This window comes from Egretta garzetta, unplaced genomic scaffold (genome assembly GCF_000687185.1).
Source record: "Egretta garzetta isolate BGI_Z169 unplaced genomic scaffold, ASM68718v1 scaffold481, whole genome shotgun sequence".
Lineage (NCBI taxonomy): Eukaryota > Metazoa > Chordata > Aves > Pelecaniformes > Ardeidae > Egretta > Egretta garzetta.
This window is the reverse complement of record NW_009258681.1, coordinates 25,078-51,129: the sequence shown is the minus strand read 5'-3', so window position 1 is coordinate 51,129 and position 26,052 is coordinate 25,078. Positions and strand designations below refer to the sequence as shown.

Genomic DNA, 26,052 nt, shown 5'->3' with positions numbered 1-26,052 from the left:
CTTCCGCGGGAATTCCTCCCGTAGCTCCCAGGCGGAGCTGCTGTGCACGCGCGTGTGAAGGGATGCACTGACCGCACGTGCAGCGTGAGGAGTTGGGATGAGCCTAGGTCCGTGAGGACGGATGAATTGCAGACCTTTAGAGTTCACTGGTTCGGTTTCTGGAAGGATTAATATCCTCGTAGTACTTTGTGTGATGTCCATGAGCGCGTGAAAGTGTGTATCTGTGGCAGAACAATCGTCTTTCAGATGTTGCCCTGGTTCCGCTCATCACAGGTACTTGCCTCATTTCCACTCCTTAGGCTGAACCATCCCAATGTAGTGGCTGCCCGTGACGTCCCTGAAGGCATGCAGAAGCTGGCACCGAATGACCTACCACTGCTGGCCATGGAGTACTGCCAAGGCGGAGACCTCCGCAAGGTGAGGTCCCTGGGATGGTGACCAAGGGCTGGATCACCTTCTCAGCTGATCCTAGGGTTTCTATTGAAGTTTCTCTGTAAAACCTCTGTTTTCACATCCTAATGCTTCCTAATTCTTGTTGTGGCATCGACAGATTTTGGTGGTTGGTCCTTGACATTATGTTCAGCTTTTGAAGACTTGAGGGCTTTCTGAGACTTTTTGTATTTGTTTGGCTGCTAGTGACACTGCGAGGAGTTTACAGATAGAGGAGGAGGGCATGTGTGAGGGGTGTGCAACAGGATGTGAGTATGGCCAAGGCCATCACAGGGCAGGGCACATCTGTGGGCTGTACCCTTCATGAAAGTGATTAAACAACACGTGTTAATTCTGATCTTACTGTTTTTTCTAACCTTTGCTATAAGCTGCCCATAGATAAAACCCAGAGCTGAGATTTGAGCTGATACGGCCAGGCACAGGGGAAACGGCTATAAAGGACGGAGCAAGTAGAAGGAAGAGAATGGGGATGATACCGACTTTGTTCACCCGCTCTTTCTCCTGCCGTGTGGTTAGACCAAAGCCTGAAGCTGTAATTGCTGCTACTGGAGGTCACAGTCTCACAGAGTTTTATGCCTTTACGGAATTTCATTGCTGTTACTGGAACTTCTTGCATTCATGAGAGTTTGTGGGACCATGAGCCTCACTCAGGATACATGAGGGAAAGACTATATTCTGTGTTGTTTTTTTTGCAGTACCTGAATCAGCTGGAGAATTGCTGTGGTTTGCGGGAAGAAGCTATTCTTATCCTGTTATCTGATATTGGTAAGTGGTAGCAGTACCTTCAGTTGTCTGAACTATGGAAGCCCTTTCAGTGCCGAATCCACTCTAAGGATATGCAGCACTGACCTTAACGACTCCCTCTTAGACTGTCATTTGAAGAATATACTTGTTTCTTGTCCTGCTCTGCCAGCCCCCCCTGTGGGAGAGCCAACCTTTGATTTTTGTTCTTGAGACTGTAAAGATGGATTTTCTTGCCCAGCAAAAATGTCACTTGGGATTTCCTGGAAGGTTCTGGGTAGCTGAACACTTGCCAAGTGACTCTGGTTTATGTTGCACGTTGGTCTCCACCCTCAGCTTAACAGCTGATCATTAGGACTTCAGACCGTGTGTGATCAGTGGATTCCCATTAGCATTTGGGCAACCACTGTATGGAATTTTAAACCATTCTGGTGCAAAGTTGCCAAGTCTAGAGACTTTTGTGGTGGAGTTTTTTGGTCAAGCTATGTTGCGATCTTACTGACTTGCAGCCGAGGCAAAAGTGGACAGGTGCTAAGGCTTTAGAGAGAAGACATTGAAGAAGTGTGTTTGAGGCAGAGGTATGCTTAGAAAGTGAGCTTGTGGCAAGGGTGTGCGTTTGTCATTACTTTTACTGCGGTTGTGGCTGTTAGGCATTATCTCCCGTCCTTTGTATTCTGCTGCCTCATCCTTGTACTCCCTAGTCACCAGGAGGTGATACTGAGTGCTGACCAGAGACCATGGCAGATCATGTTTAGAGTGAAATTTATGTTCACATGCTTGTGTGTGTATGGGATGAGGGACAGACCCAAATTTTCAATTGGATGATCTGAACTGTAGATGATAAGAGATATTTTTTGACTATTGACATAACTTGTTCTCCGGGTCACTTACAGTGCGCGCCTAGTTGGTCTTTCTAGTGTTACTGTCCTTCGGGAGAACGACAGTTATATTGGTAACTTCTGAAAGTTTCGCTGGTCATTTTGCACTGAACAAGAGAGCTCTTGTCTGGGAATGCAATGCTGTCAGAAGGGACACAAAGTCTCGGAGAGCAGAAAAGTGAATCCCTTTGGTTCAGGCCTGAGTCATGGAAATGCTGCCAAGTTTTGTTTTTCCTAGCACCGTGATTTTTCTTTTTATCCACAGGAGGGAAGATATATTAAGGTTTTATCTTGAGCAAGTGTGAGAAAATAGAGGGCATTTATTCTGCCTTTGTGTATTCTTAAGATGAAATTTTTGGCTTTCTAGTATAGATGGAATTCATCAGTCTGCAGTTGTGGGGTCTCAGTGGTTCTGAGCAGAGAAAGTATGTTGCATAGAGATTTCCTATGAAGGATTTTGCAGGTGAAATGGGGAGAAGGACACCTTATGGACAGGACAGAACACAGTGTTTGACAGAGCAGCTTTTGGATTCTAGGATAAAACTGTTGAAGAAACAGGTGAAAAAGCTGAGAATAGTCACTCAGTCGCCCAGCCAGGATGTTAGCACTGATGAGTTATTCTACAGGCAATTAGGAGAAAATTCTGGATTGGTAGCCCTTGTTCTTATAGGAGATTTCAACTTCCCAGACATCAACTGGGAATATCATACTGCTGTGATGAATAGGTTTTGGAAATTCTATCAGTTTGTGGGAGCTAGATTCTTGTCAGAGGTACTCAGCCACCTAGGAAAGATGCCCTCCTAAACTTGCTATTTGTGGATAGAGAAGAACTTATGGGAGATGTGATGGTAGGTGGCTGTCTTGGCCACAGTGATCGTGCAATGGTTGAGTTTAAAATTTTCAGTGTAATGAGAAAAAAGGACAGCTGAGTTGCTACCCTGGACTTCAAGAGAGCAAACTTCAAATCAGTTTAAGATACACAAATCAGTTTTAGAAGCATAGGAGCAGGCAACTCCAGTGTGTCTTAAGTCAAGCAAGCAGGGCAGAAGACTAGCTTGGCTGAACAGGGAACTCCTTGTGGAGCTCAAGAGGAAAAAGAAATTGTATGATCTCTGGAAGAAAGGTCAGGCTTTGCAGGAAGATTACAGAGCTCTGGTTTACATATGCAGAGAGAAGACAGGAAAGGCCAAAGCTCAGTTAGAATTAAACCTGGACAGTGTTGTGTCAGACAACAAGAAAGGCTTTTTTAAAGTCTGTTAACAGCAAAAGGAGGTCTAAAGAAAACATTGGACCGTTAAGATGTTGAAGATGATCACCTGACTAATAGGGATGAAGAAAAAGCAGAGGCATTCAATGCTTTTTTTGCCTCAGTCTTTAATAATACTGATAGACCTTGGGATGCTCAGTCCTGAGTTGGAGGACCATGAGTGTGGGAACAGTGACTTGCCATTTGGGGACACTGAAATTGTAAGGGACCAGCTGTGTCAGCTGAATGTTCACGTGTCCATGGGATTCATCCCAGAGTACTGAAGGAGCTGGCAGATGTTATGGCAGGACCCCTCTTGATCATCTACCTAGCCAATGTTACTCCAGTTGACAAGAAGGGTATGAGGGAAGATCCAGAGAGCAAACTCTGTGTCCAGAAGTGTTTGACTTTTCCTCTTGCAGTTGGTGTTTCATTGTATGTTTGATTGTACAAGATTTGACCCAAAAGCCATGCTTATACTAGGTAGAAACAAATCCTTACTGAGTTCATGCTAGGTACTGTTAGTTATACTCTTACAGGTGGTTTTTTCTGTGTCTCAGCTTCTGCTCTCAGGTACCTGCATGAGAACAGGATCATCCACAGAGACTTGAAACCAGAGAACATTGTGCTGCAGCAAGGAGAGCAAAGGGTAAGCAGGAACCAGGTGTCTCTGCCTGCACAGACAAGTAAGTGTAAGAGGAACATGCATGTGCTTCATGCATTTACAGTGGTCCCTCTGCAAGAGCACTCAACCCACAGGATAATGGCTAGCTCAGATCTGTGTGTCAAATGAACAATATTCTGTGTGCAGCTGAGATTAAAGGTTGTATTAGACTTTGGGTAACACCTGATATTTTGACTTTCAACTCTCTAAGGAAAGAACCAGACTGTACCGGTTGACCAAAGATCTGAATAAGCAGTAATGTCTCCAGCTCTGTGTGTATCAAAGCCAGTGACAACTTTAAATACTTTGTAGTTTTAGGAATCTACAGGAGCCTCCCATTTCCACTTCCTTCTCTTCATTGGCACTTTTCTTGCGTACCTTTGAAGAGCTGAACCTTTTCTTTCTCTGCTGTACGGTGTGCTTTTAACAGGACTTCTCTCTAGCGTTCTTATTCTCTGTTGTGTGTTTCAGTTAATACACAAAATCATTGACCTTGGTTATGCTAAGGAGCTGGATCAGGGTAGCCTATGCACATCCTTTGTTGGGACTCTACAGTACTTGGTAAGGAAGGAATTCGGCTAGAAGAGCAGTTACCACTGCAGTGGGATAGCGATAACTGTTATCAGGCTTTGGGCTGGGATGAAGTACTTGTCCTCTATGGGGTGCGTTTGGGGTGCTGCAGCTAGCAAAGGTGACTTTTTTTTTTTTTGCTGACACTGGGTTTTCATAGTGTCTGCTAGCTATGTCTGTTATAAATAAGAAGCGGAAGTGCCAATAACCTGTGCTGTTCGCTTTGAGAGGATCTTAAAGCTCATGAGAGGCAGAGCGTTCAGCACCATCTTAAATCTGTTGTACAAACGTTAATGAGTTCGTAAGGGATAGAGGGAACTAAGAGATAGGTGACTTTGTCTCATGTGTGTGTAAACTGTCTCAGGCTCCAGAGCTGCTGGAGCAGCAGAAGTATACAGTGACGGTGGATTACTGGAGCTTTGGCACACTGGCCTTTGAGTGCATTACAGGCTTCCGACCGTTCCTGCCCAACTGGCAGCCAGTACAATGGTGAGTGAGCTGGGGCCAGGTGATAAGAAGAGTGCATGCAATGCGACTGTCCTGTTTACAGGAAGAAGTGTGGTCCCTTGATTCTTAGGGTAATGTCCCTATGTTCCTTGCCCTTAGGGAGGCTGACTCCCTTCACAGGAGTTTGACCTACCCGAGTAAGTTCAACATTCCTGATACTTGCTCTTTGGGATCAGGACTGACTCTTGCAGGGCAGGTAGCAGAAACCAAAGTGGCATCTGTATTACATCTGTCAAGAGTAGCTTTTAAGATCCTACTAACATATGGGCTGGGAAAGGCAGGTGATTATTTCACCACTGTACTTGCTTGAATTCATTAGGCATACAAAAGTGCGACAGAAGAGTGAGCTGGATATTGTTGTTTCAGAAGACTTATCTGGAGAAGTAAAATTTTCTAGCAGTTTACCCTGCCCGAACAACCTAAACAGGTGAGGACTAGAAATCTGTTATGCCATGCTGGGATAAACTGTTTCTTCTGCAAAAGGACCAGGTTTATATTGCATGCCCTAGTATGTTAATCTGTGGATAAATTGAGTGCATGACACAAACAATGCTCGTGTCCCTTGTCAGCCTTGCATAGTTGTGAGTCTCTGTTTCTGCCTTCTAAACACTGCATTTGTGATCAGGGTGGGAAAGTTGTTTGTCATTCCTTCTGCAAAGACCAGGCCATATGGTGACTGCAAATGCACTTTTACCTCTTGTGATCCCCTTCTTGGTTTGGTCCGTCAGTGTTTTGGCTGGGAGGCTGGAGAAATGGCTGCAACTCATGTTAATGTGGCACCCACGGCAGAGAGGTACAGATCCTACATATGGACCCAATGGGTGTTTCAAAGCTTTGGATGACATTTTGAACTTGAAGGTGAGCAATGGGTCTGTATTACCCTGATATGTTTTGTAGAGAGTACTTGCCTGTAGCCCATGAGAGGAGAGGCTTGAGTCACAGACCTAGGAGGAGGAGCAGCAGCACAGAATCTCGTTTAGCTGTCTCCTGGCAGTAAGTTACAGGTGCTTTCCTCTTGCTTATTGGAGGACAAATACTCCTTGAGCTTGTTGGGAGTAGCAAATAGCCTCTGTGTGTGCTTTGTGCCATATTCTGGTAGAGGATTCTGCGTCTGAAGCTGTTTAATTGCCATGTGGCCTCTCTTCCAGTTGATGGAGGACAAGGACTTTGGCACAATGTTATGTAGTAGCTGTGAAGTGACTTCTTGAGCCCTGCAAGTGCTTTGAACGGTTTATCAGTGGCCAGTGTTTTAGTCCTGGGATCTGCTCAAACATGACCAGTGTATCTTCAGCCCTTCTCATGTCACACTACTCTTCTTGTAGTTGCTTCACGTTTTGAACATGGTTACGGGAACTGTACACACCTACCCTGTGACAGAGGAAGAGACTCTGCAGACTGTGAAGGCCAGGATCCAGTCAGATACAGGAATCCCAGAACAGGACCAGGAGCTACTGCAGGAAGCTGGACTTGCATTATTTTCTCAGAAGTTGGTCACTAAACATATAGCTGATAGCAAGGTGAGTCTGGGTACTCCCTTCCTTCTGTTGAGTGAATCCGCTCCCTGCTGTTCTGGTAGGCTTTTGTCATAGTAACCATACAGACCTAACAGCCCTTGCAGAATAGGTACCCTCTTGCCTTTTGGTGTTCAGTCTTTGGCTGAGGAGGAACATTCTGTTTATGGTGTTACTGAGGCTTGCTTTTTCTGAGAGAACCTGGTTGGGTCTTTTGTCTTCTGCAGGTGAATGATACTGCAGCTGCAGACACAGAGCTCCTCTTCCTCTTCGATAACCAGAAAGTTGCCTATGAGGCTCAGGTTGCCTTGCGTCCTCATCCAGAAAGCGTTGACTATATCCGTAAGGACTTTCTCTAGCAAGAATGTGAGAGCTTGTCTGCGTTGAGGGGGCTGCCTGTGTTCATGTGCAAAGAGTAGAGAGAGCTTTTGCATTTTGGGACTGAAGAAGCAGTAAAATGGACTGGCATAGCATTCATTCAACTTGTCAGAATAACTGAGGAAAGGAAGTGTTTTATTCTGATACACTGGGGAAGCTGCATAGGGGCTAGCCAACTGTGGGCTTTGCAAGAGGTAACATGCCCCTCAAAGGAGTGATGTTGTGGTCTGTTTTGTCATGTGATAACACTTCTTTTAGGCTTTAATGCTGATATGTACATTTCCTCCCCCCTGCCCCACTTTGTTTCCAGTTCAGGATCCAAAGAAGAATCTCCACTTTTTCCAGTTGCGGAAAGTGTGGGGTCAGATTTGGCACACGATCCGGATGCTGAAAGAGGACTGTAACCGGCTTCAGCAGGGGCAGCGAGCAGCCATGTACGGTGGCAGTTTCTCTAGAATACTTACCTCTGCCTTTGCTCCCTGGTGAAAGGGAAAGGACAGGAATGGGACCCTGTTGGAATGGGGAAACCCCTGAGTGGAGCTGTTAACAGTTAATTAAAAGCTGAGAGTTCCATCCTCTGACACAACTGCTTTTGTGTTCACTGCTAGACTCTGAAGTATCTACTTTTGATATAAGTGGAAGTCTGCAGTTTTAGTTTGGGAGGATAATAGGACCTTCTTCTTGTCCATGCAGGATGAATCTGTTGCGTTACAATAGTACCCTCTCAAAGATGAAGAATTCTATGGCCTCCCTTTCCCAGCAGCTGAAAGCAAAGCTGGACTTCTTCAAAACAAGCATCCAGATTGATCTGGAGAAGTATAAAGAGCAGATTGAATTTGGAATTAGTGAGTATAGCATCTGGCAAACAGAGGTCTCTTTATGCCTCTTAATCCCCACAAAGTATCTACCTTTTACTGTATGAACCTGAGAAAAGCAATTACTCTTCTTTCATTTCTGTAGCTTCTGAGAAGCTGCTGTTTGCCTGGAAAGAGATGGAGCAAGCTGTGGAACTTTGTGGGCGGGTATGTTTCTAAATGTAACTGCTTATCCTAAAGAAAAAGAGCCTTATTTTTCTTTCCTTCTTCCTCCTCCTTTCCTTCTTCCTCCTCCTCCTTAAGGAGTCCTTTTTAATTGTCCTCTCTTAAATAGAAACTTCTTGCGTCTGGGCTGATGCCAGAAGTCACATTGCCTTGTTTTGGGTGGCACCATTTTTGTCCATTGCCAGTACTTTATGAAGCTCACTGTGTTTGTAAGGCTTAGGGGGAAAAAGGGAGATCTTGGGGAATGCAAGAGGAGATTTTGCAGTGGTTGCACTTGGATGTCCTACTAACCCAGTTCTGGAGCCAGGATAGCTGAAAAGAGGATATGGATTATAGGTTAAACTGAATGGGAAAGTGAACGATTAGATGACTGAACACAAGAATTTTAAGCATCAGTCTTGAATTTTGGAAAGGCAGTAATTTCCCATTACTGGTGCACATTCCGCACATGTTCCTAGTGAGGCATTGAGCCTTTTGACACAAGACAGTGTAACCCCTGTAAGTAGGGCCAAGGACCGTCACTCCCAGATGAGGAGCAAAAGGTGAGTAGTCGATGTCTTACTCTTCTCCAACACTTGGTCCTCACAATGCCTGTCTAACAAGTGGCAGCTTCTGCATGTGAATGAGCTCAAGTGAAAAGCGGAGTTTAGGGTGCCAGGAGCGGATGTGGTTGTGTGCCGAGGGAAAAGGGGAAAAGCAGTGATGGATAGGATGAGAGAAGAGATCTGGAACAGCCAAGTAGAAAGAAGCGTCATGGCCTGGGAACTAGCAGTACATTTACCTCAAAGTCTGACCCTTCAACGGCTCTTTGTCGTAGGCTGAATTTTTTTATCAAAAAATTTTTGGAAGTTATTTTATCCCAGAGCACCAAGCTAATTTTCTTGCATTGAAATTACTCATATTCTCATTTGTCTTTGTCCAAGGCTGCTGTTTGCATCTTGCCGATGTGAGTGGTTAGAAATGTGAATGAGAAAGGAAGAGCCAGTGTGAGTGGTAGTGTCTCTTGGTATGAGACTATCCCATTGCTTATGTTCTGCCCTGCTTTTAGGAGGATGATGTGGATCAGCTAGTGAAGCGGATGATGGCCCTGCAGACAGACATTGTGGACCTGCAGAGAAGCCCACTAGGTCGTAAACAAGGAGGAACACTGGAGGATTTGTGAGTTGAACCACCTTGAACTTCAGATGCAGGAGTCTTACTAGCTAAGCTTATTCACTGCAGGACAATGAAAATGCTCTGTCTTCAGCCCAGATGATGTGGGACTGGGAGGACTTTGTCCTGGTTTTGGCTGGGATAGAGTTAATTTTCTTCCTAGTAGCTGGCATAGTGCTGTGTTTTGGATTTAGTGTGAGAATAATGTTGGTAACAACTGATGTTTTTGTTGTTGCTGAGAAATGCTTACACTAGTCAAGGACCTTTCAGCTTCCCATGCTCCGCCAGGGGCACAAGAAGCTGGGAGGGGGCAGAGCCAGGACAGCTGACTAAAACTGGCCAAAGGGCTATTCCAGACCGTATGACATCATGCTCAGTATATAAACTGGGAGAAGTTGGCCGGGGGGGCAGTGACTGCTGCTTGGGAACTGGCTGGGCATCAGTCAGTGGGCGGGCAGCAATTGCATTGTGCATCACTTGTTTTGTATATTATTATTATTACCACCATTATTTCCCCTTCCTTTTCTGTCCTATTAAACTGTCTTTATCTCAACCCATGAACTTCCCCTGATTCTGTCTCCCATCCCACTGGGGAGGGGGAGGAGTGAGCAAACAGCTGTGTGGTATTTAGCTGCCCGCCAGGTTAAACCACAACAGCTTTGATACTAAAAGACAGGTTTTGACTCCTTACCTGTCATCAGTCTGAAATAACAGGCTGGTATATAAAATACTTGAGTTCTTGAACTACTAGTTTGTAATTTAGGTTCTAGAGAAGCCCTTTTGTTCTGTGCCTTTTTCTTCCAGAGAAGAACAAGCCAGAGAGCTTTACCGGAGATTGAGAGAGAAGCCAAGAGGTAAAAGACGTTTTAGTTCAAGGTCAGCTTGCTTTTTGTGGAAGGTAACTTTGGAGATGCAATAATGAGCACTGAGAAAAATTTCTCTGCATTCTAGGCCTCCCCATACACTAGCTGCACATGGACTCTACTGGACTTGCCTTTTTTTGGAGAGGGGAGTCAGGGAGTCAATTTTAAACTAGGCCAGCCTTGCTTTCTTGGTGCCTTCTGAGCTCTTGAAACTCCTCTGGAGCTCTTAGAGCAAGCCGTTGCTGCAAGCATATGCTGCTGCTTCTGTGTAGGAAGGATGAAAGATATAGCTGTTCCCTTGAGCAGCTATACAGCCCCAAAGCATTAGACCCACCCTACCAACACTGCTTTCCAATTTTCATCATTTTGAAGAAGGTGACTAAAATCCAGTGCAGGTCATCCCACTGATGACGTCAGCTCAACCAACCCACTCAAATTTGCATGCCTTGGCCTTGGGATGTTTCAGGATTGAAGAAGCAGTGGAAACAAGCCACTAAGAATCTTTTCTCTCTGTCCTATAAGCCTACCTTTTTGTGTAATACTCTGACTCTCATTCCAGATCAGAGGACAAGTGGTGACAGCCAAGAAATAGTACGTCTGCTCCTACAGGCAATCCAGACCTTTGAAAAAAAAGTCAGAGTAATTTATGCTCAGCTCAGGTGAGCTTTGTAGAATCAGCTTTTATTGAGGGTTGAGAGAAAGCAATTTTTCTTTCACCAAGAGATTTTGTTCTAGAACTTTAAAAAACAGTGCATAGAGCTACTGATATCTTGGAGTGTTACAGGAAATAAGAAACTTCAGAAATGTTCCCCTACTGCAGTTGCCCATGTGTGGTGATGTTTGGGTTTTTTTTTAATAGTAAAACTGTAGTTTGCAAGCAGAAGGCACTGGAATTGTTCCCCAGAGTGGAGAAAGTGATGAATCTGATGAATGAAGATGAGGAAACAGTTGTTAGGCTTCAGGAGAAACGACAGAAAGAACTGTGGAACTTGCTGAAAATTGCCTGTGTAAGTAAAATAAAAACTCCAGTTTAACCTGAAAATACAGGTTACTGAAATAATTAAGAGTAAATTTAATATGTCCTGTGGTTCTTCTGTCTGTTACTTTGAATTAGTATTAAAGTCAAGTTTCAGGCTGTCTCATACTGCTGGCTGCTGGAAATTAGTGGCAATAATTGCATGAAATAATTAATCTTCTGTGTTCTCTTCAGAGTAAAGTACGCGGTCCTGTTACTGGCAGTCCAGAGAGCATGAACACATCACGTCTTGGTGGCCCTGGTCAGCTGCTGGTACAGGTCCCTTCTGGAACGTACAATTTATCAGAATCTGTCAGGAAAAGGTGAGGCAAAGCCTGGAGTTCTGTAGCTGCTAATGCCAGCACTACAAAGCTGGGGATCCTGCTTTGTGAAATAATGACATGCAGCTTTCTCACGTTACACTTTGTGTTCAGCTTCCATTGTCAGCAGTCTTTTCTACCTAGTAGCTGGACTTCCTGGGGCTTGTGAACCTTATGAAAAATGGGGAATAACATACAGCTTCGCTTCCCCCTGCCCCAATACTAAAGGGTTTGTTTTACCTGGAACGGTTGGGCTCACTTGAAGTACACTGCCAAGAGGAATTGTTGGAGCATTGTTATGTAAGGTGGTAGCATCTGAGCTGTATCGTAAAGGAGAGACTGCTATAACTAAGCGCGTGTAGTTCTGGCTTCCTTAAATGAACTGGGTCAGCAGTTGGAATGGCGGATCGTGGTTTATTTGTATGTTGCTTAATCCTTTAGTTTATAGGCTGTTCTGCAACTTCCTCTAGCAACAGTGACTCCACCTAAGAATCCAACTGCTTCCTTTCCCCTGTCCCAGGAAATCTGGAGATGCCTCTGACTTTCCCAGTTGCAATATGAATTACTAGCTTATACGCTGACTGGTAAAGGTTAATATTCTTCAGTGCTCTGCAGCATCCCTGCCAGAAATACTTCTAAAAGGTAGAGGCAGCATCTCCTTAAACAAAACTGCCATGGAAAATAATTGTGTAATCATTGTCCCTTTCAGTGAGGAGCTACTGCTGGAATCACAGAAACTCTGTAGCCAACTAGAAAACGTGATGCATGACACAATGAAGGATCAGGAGCAGAGCTTCATGGTAACAATATTTGATATTCTTCTATAAATGGACTGGGGAAGCTTATGGCTTCAAACTTCTGTTTGTATAACTTTGCCACCAATAAGTAATATGGCTAACAGAAATCTGCATATGACTCTCTTGGACAAGGAGAGAGTAGGAGTGGTGGGAGATAGAAAGCACCCACTCCCTGACCTGAACTGCTGATTGACATATTCCCTGCTTGCTGAGAACAGGAGCCATGTGCCGGGGACTTAAGTTGTGCTGAATGATAAAGGATGGGGGAAGGTGCTTGGCTGTTGCACAAAAATACTGAAAAACTGTGCTCTTAAAATTGGGATGGTCTTAACTGGCAATAGATTGGTGGGCAGGGATGCTTATTTAATGAAGCATAATATTGAAAAGAAAGTAAAATATTAGAGAAAATAAGTAGCTTAAGGGTTTCCTTTACAGCAGTCACATGGTTCATCACAAAACTGTACTGACCTGTTTGTTCACAGTAAAATTTTTAAATCTTTTAAATTGCTTCTCCTTTATTTGGGAGAAATCTCAACTGTAAGGTAGTGTTGAAGTTTGTAGTTCTAACTGTTTTATTCTTTAGGCTCTAGATTGGAGCTGGCTGCAGCTTCAGGTAGAAGAAACAAACAGTCCAGAACAAACCCAGATGTAAAATCACTTCGGCTGCCTCTGAAGACATGCTACTTCAGGAAGCCAACTGTGAAAAGCTGCTGCCTCTGAGAAGGGAAGTTCAAGTGCCTCCTTCTACTGTCACCTACTGCTTATGTGATACACATGGCCTAGCTTTTAGTTGCCACTTCTCAAGACACTTCTTTCACAAAGATACCACAGGAAATGCCTGTTCTAATTGCTTGGAAAGAGTTCTTAATCGTGCCTTAAGACAGCAGATAGTCTTATTCTTTGTCTTGATGTATCTTCCCTTAGGTATCACATGTGGTTGTTTTGCTGCCTTTTAGGCTTCCTAATGAACAATGGACAACACCTGCAATCAGCTTGCAGTCACTGGTAGATGCCACCTTCCTAATATACTTGAACTGTGAACTTAATTTCTTAACTTTGCTGATTTGCACTTTTTTCCTTAAGCACAACAGTTGTACTTACCTAATACTTGTTTCCTCTATGGGAACGAAATTATCTAAAACATGTAAACTTTTGGTTTGCTCTTTTTTTTATACCCTCAATAACATTTTAACGAAAAAGCTGCTTTCACTGTTCAGGTCTCTAAAACGTGAGAGGTGTAAGGATGCTACCCAAGAGACCCCGGAGAAGGAAATCTTCAGTGTGCACACATAGTTTAACAAAGCAGTTGCAGATTAAGCACGGTTAATAGATGAAGTTGCACCAAAAAAAAAAAAAAGCAGATGGGCAGAGCATAGCTTTTCTGAACCTTTCTGAGAGACAAGACACACCAACATTATGTTCCAACTGTGATCAATTTATTTCATTCTGATGTAAACCCGAATTTCCACTACAGCACAGAGACCACCTTTTATAACAGGTTGTGAAGTGTAGGACATGCAGGATGCAATACAATAATGGAGAGAGGTGGGATTTTCTTCTGAGTTTAGGAATAGATTTAAAATATGGGAAAGTGAAGTGTGGCACAAACGTCATAACTTCCATGCATACCTTCAAGTATCTTCCTTTGATGTGCTGGCACTCTCTGGACTTCGGTGTTGGGTTAAAATGATTCTTTGGAAGAGTAGAAAGTTTACGCTTCTTGAAATTTCAGAGTAATATTAAGGCCGAAACACACTGGGTACACTTTTCCTTCATCTTCCAGAGCACCACCTCTTGTTTTACTTAAAGCTGCATTAAGCTTCCAGCTCAAATCCCAGCCCAACTTTGTGACCTCCAGCACTGAAATTCTTGCCATCAATCAAGCCTGAGAGGGTCAGCTTTACACCTAGGAAAGCAAGTAATGAGACCCTTCATACACAGATATCCCTGTACACTGCCCCGCCTCCCTCATGTGTCTTCGTTGCTAGGGAACTTCTGTACATCCACATCCTTTACTTCTATGAGCCTACGTAAGATTTCTAGCTAGGTTGTTTATCTGTTCTATCTAGAGATGACAGTAAAATAACCCATAGTGTAGTACTAATACCTATTTGCTGCTACCAGTTGGACTTACGTACCAGGTCGGAGGGCATGAGTGTAACCAATTCCAATCAGGCTGGCATTATTCACTTTAGCCTACAGGAAAGAAAAAGAAATCACAGTATTTATACACTGTACAGTCAGATATTATACACAAAATAGTCAGATAGAATTGTCCCAGTGCCTTGAGAAGGTTGCTTATGCATTAACTCTTTCAGCCACTTGTAGACTAACTTCTAGCGGTGGTGTATTCCAGTCTTCCTTTTCTCCTCAAGCGTTCCCATCTTAAGCTGTAACAGGCTTGTTACCTCATCAACCTGTGTTCAGCTATATTTTATTTAGGTAAGATAATTGTCAGAAAAATGGAGTAAGATGAACTAATAAAGCGTGGTATGCATGGTGATCAGGGACAGGTAGACTAGAATTTAAAAGTCTACATAGTTTTGTTTTTAAGGAGTATCTGAACAGCAGCCAGTGTTTCAGATAAGGAGCATTTCATGGCTACACACTTACTCAAGCTGTAAGCTCAGCTGAACTTTCATTGTTATACTATACTACAGTTTTACATTATGCATTAGATAAGAATTAAAAGGGCACTGCATGTTCTCGTTACATTTTGAAAACACATTTTGCACAGGCTCCAAGCACACGAGTCAGACTAGTGATTATTTCACCATGGACAAAACGGAGCTTAAGATTTTTTTTTTTCCCCTCCATTGTTTCACAAATATGACCTGTGAGGTCCCAATTTGAATTTGAACGACAACAGAAGCCAGTTTACCATCTACCATACTTTCTCAGTAACCATTTAAAGCAACTACTTTCTACCACAAGTTTTCAGTATTTAAGGGAGCTTGAAATACTCATTCCTGTAACAGAATTCTTACCACAATGGAAGTCTTCTCATCCAGTTGGTACTTAGCCGCAATACCAAAACGTGTGTTGTTACTGCCAGCAGTCCACGCAAGATTGACTGATGTCTCAACCTTATTATTAACCTTCTGATAAATAGACCCACCAAACTCCGTGCCATCATTCCTGTTTGTAACAGATGCAAGTGTGTCAAGCCTTGCCTTGTTTAGTAAATAGTAAGTCTTCAGACTAACCCTTCCCCACAATCACTTGGTCATTATCTCTTAAAATGAACCAAGAGTTCCAATACTTCCCTGGACCCATTCTCATGTACTTCCTAGCTGGAGCTGGCACGCTCCTGCTCACGTTTTTTCACCCAAAACATAAGGTTTGCTTGCAGAATGGAACATGACTTTCCAACAGCTAAGACCTCTGGTTTGAGGTTCTAACAAAAAAAATCCAAACCCCAGATAACTTGCTTAAGTTAAGAAAGCAAGCCTGCGGTAACACATGAAGGGGCAAATCCAGAAAGACGTTAAAGTCAGTTACAGGAATGGTGAGACTGAAAACAATGTTACTGCATTGCAGTTCTTTAAATACACCATCTTCAAAGCCTCTCCGAGCACCTGAATGCCAAGACTAGAGCTACACTCCAATGACAGCTGGAAACTCTCAGGCACAATACAACACACACCTCTCTCCTCCACCTCGGGCATTTCTGAGCCAGAAGCTTTCTGTCTGGTGGGGAAGGGGGGAGGTACAGTGGCTTAATTGAAGGCTCTTTTATCTAGTGCCAAAACAGAAGTTAGTTTACAGATTTTAATTCCAAACTAACATTATAAAGTGCCTTTATGCCACTATCTTACATACACAAAACCCCCAAATTACCCTGAAACAAGGTCTCAAAAGATAGCCAAGAGTGGCAAAGTTGCCCCAGCTTTAATTGTACTGAAGATGAAAACACCAAATATGTATTATTTTGAAACAAATCAGCATCCCCTTCCATCCACCCACTTTTCACCTAGCTCTGTTAATGCTTGCTACTGAGCTAGTATGGCTCTTCTTGATAATGTTTTTCTAGGCTCAGAAAATACTTACACATTAGTGTGCAGCTGAAAGTCTCCTGCCTTATATCCCAAGGCAAAGTTATTTTGTGAAAGCTTAGACTTGGCTGTATCAAAAGCCATCTGGTAGCCAGCAAGCCAGCCTTCATAGCCCAACACTGCCCAGCCATAGATGGTTGGTCCAGAGAGATCAACGTCTATGTTGCAGCCTAGATTTACATATTCTCTTTTGTAGGAGGTCTTCAACTTTCCGCTCTTCTTCCTGCAGAGAGAAACATACCATTTTATCCCTGGTAGTATACTAGTATGTATTATATGTAATTTTATTTATTTGTGTATGTATGTCCCTTAAGGGCAGTTAATTAAATGACTGTAATGCCTACTCAAAACTTAACAGCTGCTGAAGAGGGCATGGGATAAGAGTAATACTGGTATTATGTATATTTACATGGTGCCACGTTTTTCCTCTATCATCTCAAACTCTTTAAAATCCTCAAGAAGCATAAAAAGACAAAAGCGTTTCTGCTTAATGCTCTAAAAACATCAGGTTTCAAATTTTCTCCACAAGTGAGTGCAATGTGTTACGGCACATCGGTTTCTTCCAGGAGCACCCATGACATCCCGCACTGACAGTTGGCCTTTCTGTCCTTCAGTGACTTCTTGTCTGCTCGGTTCTTTCCACCATTACTTCATGTGCAGTGCTTGCTTTCCTTCCTTCTTCACTACTGGATACCAGTCTCCTCAATCAAAATCGAGTTTCCTCATCCTGCAGAACTCATCCACTTAGTCCTTCTGGAAAAGCCTCTTCCTCTCTCTCCATTGCACTTTGTGCTCATTTTGCTATTCAAACTTAACATAACCGAGACAAAATTCTATCACCTCCTTAATTCTCTCCCCAGCCTCCTTTCTTTCCCAGTGAAGACAGCAGAACACCGTGCTGCCTGTCACTCGTGCCCAGGCCTGGGGTCTCATTTTTGACTTGGCTTCTAATTGCTTACATCCAAGCAGTATTTCAAAATTGATTTTTCTTATAGGCTCTCCCCAAAAATAAAGAAATACCAGTAATTATTTACAAAGCAATCTCAAGCTTTGTGCATTATCCAGACACAAACACCCCTCCTTTGCTCTAACTGCCTACCAAAAATACATACATGATAATTGAGAAAGACAAAAAAGTGCTATTCCACTGCCTATCATAATACCTATGTGGTTCTACCTCCTCATTCAGTCGTGCAGAGACATCTGCCCAAAAGCATCAGGGGAAAAAAAAAAAAATAAAAATTTTTCTTTGTGTTCTTAACAAAGACACCGAGTTGACGGCAGGAGGACTTTCAACACCACGACAAAGATGGTACAAGTTAAGTGGTCCATGTAAGACCTAGCTGTTTAAGGGGAGAGTTACAAAAATACAATACCCACTGCAATGGCCAAAATTTGCCCATGGCCAAAAAGCCAAAGAATCATTTTTAGCAGACCTTGTCCTTCTGAGCCCGGTATTATCCATTGCCATTCAAAATATTCTACAGTCCCTGCAGAATATTCTACAGTAAATTTGGAGCATTTACACAATGACCATAATATGAATTTCTAATTAAGTTATGTTATGGGAAATTCTAGCATTCTTTAGATACAGGTAACAACGTATTTACCCTGTGTTTGGTACAAATGTAGTGTCAAGAGCCACCTTCAATCCTTCAGCCAACTGCAAAGAAAAACAGACACGTCTGCTCAGAACTCTGCTGAAATGCGATTTGTTATATTCCACTACTATAGCTCTGCGTCCACTCTAAAGAGAAGACAAAACACAACCATAATGTCTCCCACATATTTTACAATGAAATCTGAAGATGCCATATGATGAGGGATTAAAATTTGGACTTTTTCTGCCCACAATGAGGCCCTATAACAGCGCACGCTTTGTAGATACGTTATTACAGGAAGATTTCAAATCTAGTGTTGACAAGAAAATTGAGAAACTGTTAAAGAGAACTGTTCAGTTCATGTTTGCTTATTCCCTGTAGTTCCAACAATCCATACGGCAGCTCAAGAATCTCTCTCAGAATCTGCAGGTATTCTTTTAAGACGCTACTGTTTCACAGGCCAAACCGTGTACCTGCCTCAGCTTTCCCACCCTTGTTTTGAGCTGGACAGCATTTTCCATTTTAAAGCACAGGTAAAAGCGCAAAACATAACTACAAAAATTGATGGCCACACATGTCAGAGGGCACCACAGAACTTTTACTACCTCTGGCACCATTACCTTATGTTTCAGGCATTAAGTGAAAAGCGTAAAGCTGCTACTTTGAAAAAAAATTGTGTGCTCCAAGACTGCTGTATGCTAGCAACCCTTTGTGTAAGCAGTGCGAAGCTGCAAACACTAATCTTTCTCTTCAACCTTATAAAATATATTCAATCTCAAGGCAGCCAAACTTAAGTCCTTATGTATCCGAGAATTTAAAACTATGAGACCCCTCTTCCCTGCATGACTGCAGCAGTAACAGTTCTACATAGCTAGAGTGCGTCTTTAAAGAAAAACTCCTACTTGGAGCGGGTAACAGCAATACTCAATTCTACCAGATAGCTAATTTTGCATTCCTGTACCTGCAGTAACTAGGTACCTTTGGATCATTACGTAGCAGCACATTGCTGTAGGAATGCTTGCACCACCCCCCCCTCCACACCCCAAATTCATGATGCTCTCTCTCAGTCTGTGCATTCTGCAAATGTACATAACTTCTTTTTAGTACTCCAGATAGTTTTGTGCAACTTTCACTCTTCAATGTTTTCTGCTCAACTGAATACTTTTCTCATACCAGTTGTAGAAACATTTTCAGAGTATCTACTTCCTCTTACCTGATCCTCCATGGAAACTTCTGTTCCCAACGTGTTGTCTGTGTTCCACTTCTGGGTGAATGTAAGTCCATAGTCTTTGATCTTGTATTTGGTCTCTAGACTGCCTGAAGCCTTGCCTGTGTCTGTGTTGGACGAACCAGTTGCAGTGAATTCCTGCCAAGAGCATAATAGGACTTTCAGCACTCTGATATTTGACTACGTTCAGTTTTTCCACTTTTCAAGTGCCAGCACTCACACTTACTACCCTTAGGCCTTTTGACAGAACCCTCAAAATCATCCTCCCCTTCCCTATCCCCACCAAACCCAATTATTTTTGCACCAAAATGCTACTCCTTTTGGCATCTCTGTCCTGGGTATTCCTTCTGTTGAGGTGTGCTGATAGAGCCCTGGAACCGGCTTAGGTTGGAAAAAGCACTATTACACAAAGACCCGACATCTTCACTTACTTTTCATCTGCATCTTGATTTGATTACCTGCTCTCCCCTTCTAATTTTTACCACACTTTTCCCCTAACTCATCCACCAACCTCCCCTGCACCAAAAAAACCCTTTTTCTGCCGTCTTTTTTCTGCTCCAAAGTGGCAATTGTTATTTCAACATTCCACAACTTGCTCTGTACCTTCACACAGATCCATACCCAGATACAAAAAGATACTCACTTGGGATACAAAGCTGCTTGTATCCTTGGATTTTTCCTCACAATCTCCTCTAATTCCCATTATCATCTTACTGTCCCAGTTGTGCATTTTTTCCTTTTTCCACCTTTCAGCAGTGAAAGCATCTTCTGGAGAATGGTCATTGATGGTTTTCACACTGACTACTGCACCCTAACATTGTTCCCCCTACTCTTTATCCTGTTGTTACTTAAGACTCTTCATACACCATGTTGATGACTTTTCTACCTTCTCCCTCAACCTAACTTCTCAGTCATTACCTCAGCCAGCAACTACACTTTAGAAGCTAGGTCACCCCTTTGTAAGGCACCTTAAAATTGTAGACTTTTTCTCCTGCACAGTATCAGAAAATAACCTGACCCCACTAGGCGCTTGGACATCTCTCCATCAGGCTGGTCCTTAACTGAACCAACAACTTTGAATTTTGTATATTTATCTTGTAATATGCTGTCCTATGCTGTTTGGCCAGTCCCCCCCACATCAGAGCTTCCTGTTATTTAGGGGACTTGAAATCTCAATAAACATCTCTCCTCCTGGAATAACTCGGAGGTGGCCTATTCAGTGTTTCTTGCACAAGAAAGTACAAAGCAATGAGTAGGCGTATTGTCCATCCACAAAGCCCCATTTTGTTGCAGCAGAATGCTCATTAGGAACACTAACAAGCACAGAACCTGAAGCAACAAGACAACTGTATCAATACCATATCTATCTTGTTTTCCCTCCTGCTGTTTTTATGTTCTTATCGTGGATTGTTGGACAAAGATTGCAAATGGCTTTACATACATGGATCATACAGCAGATTAAGAGCTATGGACACAGTCAGACTTCATGACATGGATGATAACATGACTAAAACCAATGGCACACTTTATGAACAACCGTGCGCACCACAGAAAATCTTGCTAGACAAAGCAATAAAGAGCCAACGTGCCGAAACAGTTACTATTCTTACCAGCTGGATAAACATCCAACATGAAAGTTGCATGGAAAAGGAAAAGCCCATTTTAGAACTCAGTACAGTTGTTCATGTTCCATCACATTCAGAAGATAGCATAATTAACCATTAGCTTATTATTTGAGAATCAAAACTTACAGCCAAGGAAAACTCTGCATATCATGAGATGTCAGTAACTGGTAGCAGTCACAGTATAGGGACCACACAGTTCCTTGTGCCTACACGTTCCTGGTGCACAATGCAAGCTATCCATCAAAAGCTCAGTTGAGACAGAATACAGTAATACAAAAGGAATGCCTTTTACCATTGGCATGGTAAGAATGCAAGAGAAGGAGGGACCTAAGGCAAATATGGTTATGAAGTAGGCTGAAAAGCAGCACAGCTTATCAACCAGAACAGCATCAAGTGGTAGCACACACAGAAGTGAGACAGTGTAAGAATAAGCTTATCTAGCAAACAGTTTATGCCTATGGTTAAAGACCAAAATTGTGAAATCTATTCCTGGTTTTGCCAGCCCTCCTGTGAAATCATGAGGAAGCTCCACTTCTCCATCTTTAAAGTGGGGATCATAGTATTTTCTAGTTACCTGAAGTGCAAAAGCTCAATTAACGTCTATAAAATGCTCTCAAATTCTGCATAAAGGGTACTGCAGGAGGACTATTTAATTTTAATTGTCTTGCATTGTAAGCACAGTGGATGTGAGTGAAAATGAAGTTAAGTTAAACTGCGGCTCTTATTTGCCCCTTGGTCAGTCTGGACTCAAAATACTACAAACAATAACAGCAGAGAAACTCAGCTGCATTTATAAGCAGAAATGAGAGCTATTTAGGCTGAAGAATCTCTTATGTTTGGGATGTGGCAATGGGAACCAGGAGAAAAGCCACATGTTCACAACAAAACGTGTGAAAATTCTTGCATGCCTCAGGAAAAGAAGTACTGCTACGTCAGTCCCACACATCATTATAGAAATACTTCAGTCAGCTACAGGTTTTAAAAGGAGAACTGAAAGAGAGAAGCAATGCCTACTAGCAAGTTATTACCACCAACCAGTTCAGGTCCTTCCACTGCAATACTAGTCATGTTGAAAGCCCCCAGTACTTACCACCCCACTGGAAGACTTGGTCTTCAGCTCTAACTTGACCATTCCAAATCCTGAAAATAAGAGAGTGCATAGCATCTGTTTCACCACAACATACAAGCAAGGCTTATTTTCAACACACCCGATGTACAGCAGGTAGGGTACGCTGACCTAAACCAACTTATTTTCCTATTTCACCAGTTGTTGATCTTACTGAGGAATGATTGAAGGACTTTTGAGTGGGTGGCCGCATAATTTATAGTCATAACAGTCACCCATCATCAAGTATCTCCACCTTCCATAGCTACCTGCAGTCTGGGACCAATCAATACAATTACCATTTCTTCTGATTTACTCAATTTACTTTTGTATTTCCGATTGCAGGGCAGGAATTTTTCTTTTCCCCTTCTCTGAGAAAAATGTTTCAACTTACTTCAACCAGTGCTGCATACAGAGATACCATTCCTTCCTTCTTTTTCTTTCTAACCTGCTACGAATCCAGGGAAACACTCGGCCCTTGCACAGTGAAGGAAAGCCTGAAACAACTGACACTAAAGCATGGAACTTGAGTTGAATTTTAGCAAAGCCTGAACTCCAGGATGGCAGAGCCCAGACCAGAGTGCTTTTTAATTTTATGGAGCACGTGGATTTGGGATACAAATGCAATCTTTATTACGCACTCACAAAACCAGATAAAAAACGCTTTCAGTACTGCTCCCAGAAAAGGGACCAATGTCAGAATTTCTCCATTTAAATTCTTTTAAGAGGAATGCAAATATTGTGAAATTATTTCCACTATAGCTATGACAATAGGCTATTCTGATTAGCATAAAGATCATTCTACCTCAGGAACCTGTTTGTTGCCACATATGGCAATCTGTGCCAGTCTGAATGATTTAATGCCTCTAAAGACAAACATTGGAAGGTAAAAAATGCAGCATTATTCAGAGACTGTTCTGGAGCGCATCTTAAGGTCAAACTCATAACTTTCCCCTCTACTCTTTGCCTACTGCAGCTTTTTCACAATACACGGCTGAAGTTCAAATTCAGAAGGGGTTAGATGCTCCGGGCCTCTGCTGAATTCCTACCACAAGGTATTCAGGGGGTCTCTGGGGTACTAATGTTTTTACTGTAATCTTCAAGACGCCTAAGAAAAAATATGAAAGATTATCAAACCACATTCACATTTCTTACCATATCCCTTGTTGAATACATCCCTGGCAGACTTTCCCAAGTCACTGTATGATGGTGGGACAGCCATGCCAAAGCATTTATAAATGTCTATGACTAGTACACTCTGCATACTTCACTGATAGGGAACTGCAAGACCTTTGAAGTATGTTCATGAAAGTTATACTTGTATCATCATTGTTTTGTCAGAAACAAACAAAATCACTTCAAAGAAATTATGAAAGCAAATCCATTATTTGGAATCACTAAACCCCAGGAACATTATTACATTCAGCTACATATGTAGGCCTCACCTTCTTACATTGCAAAAAGAGCTCATGGGAGCCTTATCGCTGTTCCGATAAGGAGCAAACACTGCTCTGTGACAGGACTCTTTCTGAGAGGGACCCCAAGTGGCAAAGCCATGTCAGCACTGAACAATCCCAAAGAAAAAGATACCCGAGTTCCATGTGCATTTGTGACTTCTTAGAAAGCTGTTTCAGAGATTTGTAAAATATAAGAAGAGATCTCTGTACACTGTCCAGTAGCCACCAGTGAGTATTTCTGCACTGTGCATGCGCAGCAGCAAAACCTACATTTTCTAATACAGGTAACCGTTACAACTACTTTGGAGGACATAACTCAAAAGGACGGGCTTGTGATACTACGGCCTGCATAACATATTCAATGTTAGTTAACACAGCTCCGGGATTTTGCATCAGAAAAATCCACATTAAAAGAAGCAGGAAAACTCTTCCCCAGTGGAAAATTAGTCTTCCCCTTCTAGAAAAAGTTTGCATGAATGTAAAGGCACACTTGCTCCAGAAAAGAAAAGCTATCAAAGATGATGCTTTTGTTTGATTTTAAGGGCAATTCTTTGCCACTTAATCCTTCCTACAGCTGATGCACTTGTTGACATTCTCTGCAACACTCAACATCAGAAATCCCTGATGCCCCATTTTACTTATACTACACTGAAAGACTAATCTAAAAAGTAATAATGCCAGCAAAATATGTAAAATCCCTAAAGTCATCGCTTCCACCATTTTAGTTGCTTACTGGTGTACTCGGTCCCTCTGTCACAAATGCAACAGTATCTCTATTAGGCAATTAAGTCCTGTTTTCAGATAACTACCGCTTTCCTAAAATGAAGCACTCGGGCAATTTACATCCCATAGTAGACAAACGCTCCACGTTCAGTGACTTGGTAACTAACCTGCGCTATGTATCTACCAATGCATGAACTCTATAATCCTTATGGGTCCCTTCCAACTTGAGATATTCTATGAATATATATACCTTTGGGTTTAGAGGATCTAAAATAGCTGGACATGACTGCAGGTTCCTTATCTGAAGATTAGTACAGAAAACAGGTACTTCTCAAAATTACTATGCAAAAAGGCCTTTTCACCTGTCAAACAGGAAAAATTACCATCAGTGAATCATGGAATCGATGCAAGAGAAACAGAATGTGTACTTTTTTGACAACATAAGTTTAAATGATTACAATAGTTTTAGCAACACAGCTATGGAGCAGAGCATATCTTTCTTTTAAAAACATTTTTTCACACAAATCTCTTGGTTCAGAAGTTTCAACTCATATTTTAAATTTGGGGTTGGGGGTTTTTTTCGTTGTTGGTTTGTTTTGGTTTTTTCCCCTGAACAGGTTTGTCAGAGTTTTTCAACCCACTGATTTCAAAAGCTCAGCAAGTCAAGATTTTGAGTAAGGCTGATTGCTTGGACATTTTAACACGGTGATACTCTACATATGCAGTAACTACCTAACATGCTTTTGAACATCAGGAGTTTTTTTCCAGCAGAAACCAATATGAAAGATAACTCCCTGCATAAGAATTTATACAACGCACAAGCAGATTTTTTTAAAAAAATGCTCTTTAGGCACAGCTGGCTTTCAGGGAACTGTCCAGCTATTGAAAACATGACAGGAACGCTCCATAATCATAGGGATTTGTAGCTGCCCTCCAAACCACGTAACCTGTTTTCAGTTAGAAGTCTGACAACGATCAGCACATCTTGGGAGTGCACATCAACACATTTTGGGAGTTGGGACTAAACTATTTGGAGTTTAGAAGACCTCAGTCTAACTGTCAAATTACACAGAGATCTTGCACTGAACAAAAGCAAGAGCGTAGATAACAACCCCCCACCCCAGTTTCTGAAAACATGCCACACCCCTACCTTTTTCATGCTTTGCCTGTTGCCTCTCAAACCTTTCTACCTCCCTGTGCAGACGGGCATGGGCTTTAGAAAGACAAATGACAACAGAGTTGACCACCAAGTAGTCTTGGGGCTCTCCTCACCAGCCTCACTGAAAATGCTTCAAGCGAAGGAGGACTTCACCATCCTGTTCAGCACCTCCTCAACCTAAATCTCACCCTTTTGTCTGACACCCTGTTCTGTTTACACCTCATTTTCTTAAGGCTATTGAGACATCTTGAATACTGTGAGCCTGTTCACTCTCCTAAGCTGTCTCCTCTCTTTACAAGATACAGCTGTATTTTCTGTATTCTACATGTTTTAATGTGTAGGTTTACTATTATGCAAGTATTTAAACAGTATTCTAAAAAAAACCCAAAATCGTAATCTCTTTGCTAATAACAAGCAGCTCTGCTTGCAAGCCAGGACTATTTAGAGGAACTGAGCTCACAGTTCCACAACTATTAATACTCAATGTGAACTGGTCTCCATCAACCAGATGCAATGACAACAGCTGACAAAATGCAATGTAAAGCAGGAAAAGATAAATTAAGCTGGAGGTCCAGTAGAACTAAGCCACAGTACTCGTTTTAAGCACCTTGGTTTTAAACAAAGCCTCCTTAATCTTTGCTTTGATTTTCCCTTCCACAACAATAAAATTAGTGCAACCGCCACAAGAGAAAACGTATCAACGAATAAAAGGTTGGGAGCAACTGATGCTGAACATTGCCATCTCCAGATACGGCGCACCGTAAGCCAACGCCTGCGTATCAACTGCAGAAACATAACGTCAAATTGGAAACGCCAGCGAGGACGTGAACACGAGGACACCCGCATCGGTCTGCGGAATAGCTGGGGGAAAAACCAGAAAGGCACAAGAAAGAAAAGCGACAAGGACTGCGCTTCACTGGCACCCCTGGGCGGCGCGGCCACGAGCGCGGCCTCCTCCTCCGTTACG

General features: G+C 42.5%; 2 protein-coding genes across 2 annotated transcripts; one reads left to right on the top strand and one right to left on the bottom strand.

The window, feature by feature from the left end:
• The first annotated feature begins 11 nt into the window (after positions 1-11).
• IKBKB (inhibitor of nuclear factor kappa B kinase subunit beta) lies at positions 12-12,803 on the top strand. The gene is made up of 19 exons (XM_035888679.1): positions 12-417; positions 1,146-1,215; positions 3,876-3,964; positions 4,451-4,540; positions 4,914-5,038; positions 5,376-5,483; positions 5,785-5,914; positions 6,379-6,573; positions 6,795-6,909; positions 7,256-7,379; positions 7,639-7,790; positions 7,906-7,967; positions 9,034-9,143; positions 9,942-9,991; positions 10,560-10,659; positions 10,860-11,007; positions 11,211-11,338; positions 12,045-12,135; positions 12,716-12,803. Exons 1-19 carry the CDS (start codon positions 247-249, stop codon positions 12,782-12,784), a joined length of 2,127 nt encoding a protein of 708 aa, XP_035744572.1. The 5' UTR covers positions 12-246; the 3' UTR covers positions 12,785-12,803.
• Positions 12,804-13,923: 1,120 nt separating this feature from the next.
• Positions 13,924-25,968, bottom strand: VDAC3 (voltage dependent anion channel 3). Its single transcript, XM_009648929.2, has 10 exons — positions 25,077-25,968; positions 24,172-24,288; positions 22,902-22,968; positions 21,732-21,781; positions 19,002-19,154; positions 17,798-17,850; positions 16,183-16,410; positions 15,120-15,270; positions 14,271-14,328; positions 13,924-14,038 (listed from the first exon to the last, which is right to left on the bottom strand). Exons 2-10 carry the CDS (start codon positions 24,208-24,210, stop codon positions 13,947-13,949), a joined length of 891 nt encoding a protein of 296 aa, XP_009647224.2. The 5' UTR covers positions 24,211-24,288; positions 25,077-25,968; the 3' UTR covers positions 13,924-13,946.
• Between the last annotated feature and the right edge of the window lie 84 nt (positions 25,969-26,052).

Bases quoted from the DNA above. Each gene is read 5' to 3' on its own strand.
- VDAC3 (XM_009648929.2), bottom strand. From the start codon at position 24,210: ATGTCCAGCTATTTTAGATCCTCTAAACCCAAAGGTATA. The intron at 21,782-22,901 runs GTAAGAAATGTG...TCTTATTTTCAG, and splicing joins TGTATTCAACAAGGGATATG to GATTTGGAATGGTCAAGTTA. The intron at 17,851-19,001 runs GTAAGAGGAAGT...TTTTCTTTGCAG, and splicing joins AAGTTTCCATGGAGGATCAG to TTGGCTGAAGGATTGAAGGT.
- IKBKB (XM_035888679.1), top strand. From the start codon at position 247: ATGTTGCCCTGGTTCCGCTCATCACAGGTACTTGCCTCATTTCCACTC. The intron at 1,216-3,875 runs GTAAGTGGTAGC...TCTGTGTCTCAG, and splicing joins TATCCTGTTATCTGATATTG to CTTCTGCTCTCAGGTACCTG. The intron at 6,910-7,255 runs GTAAGGACTTTC...CTTTGTTTCCAG, and splicing joins AGAAAGCGTTGACTATATCC to TTCAGGATCCAAAGAAGAAT.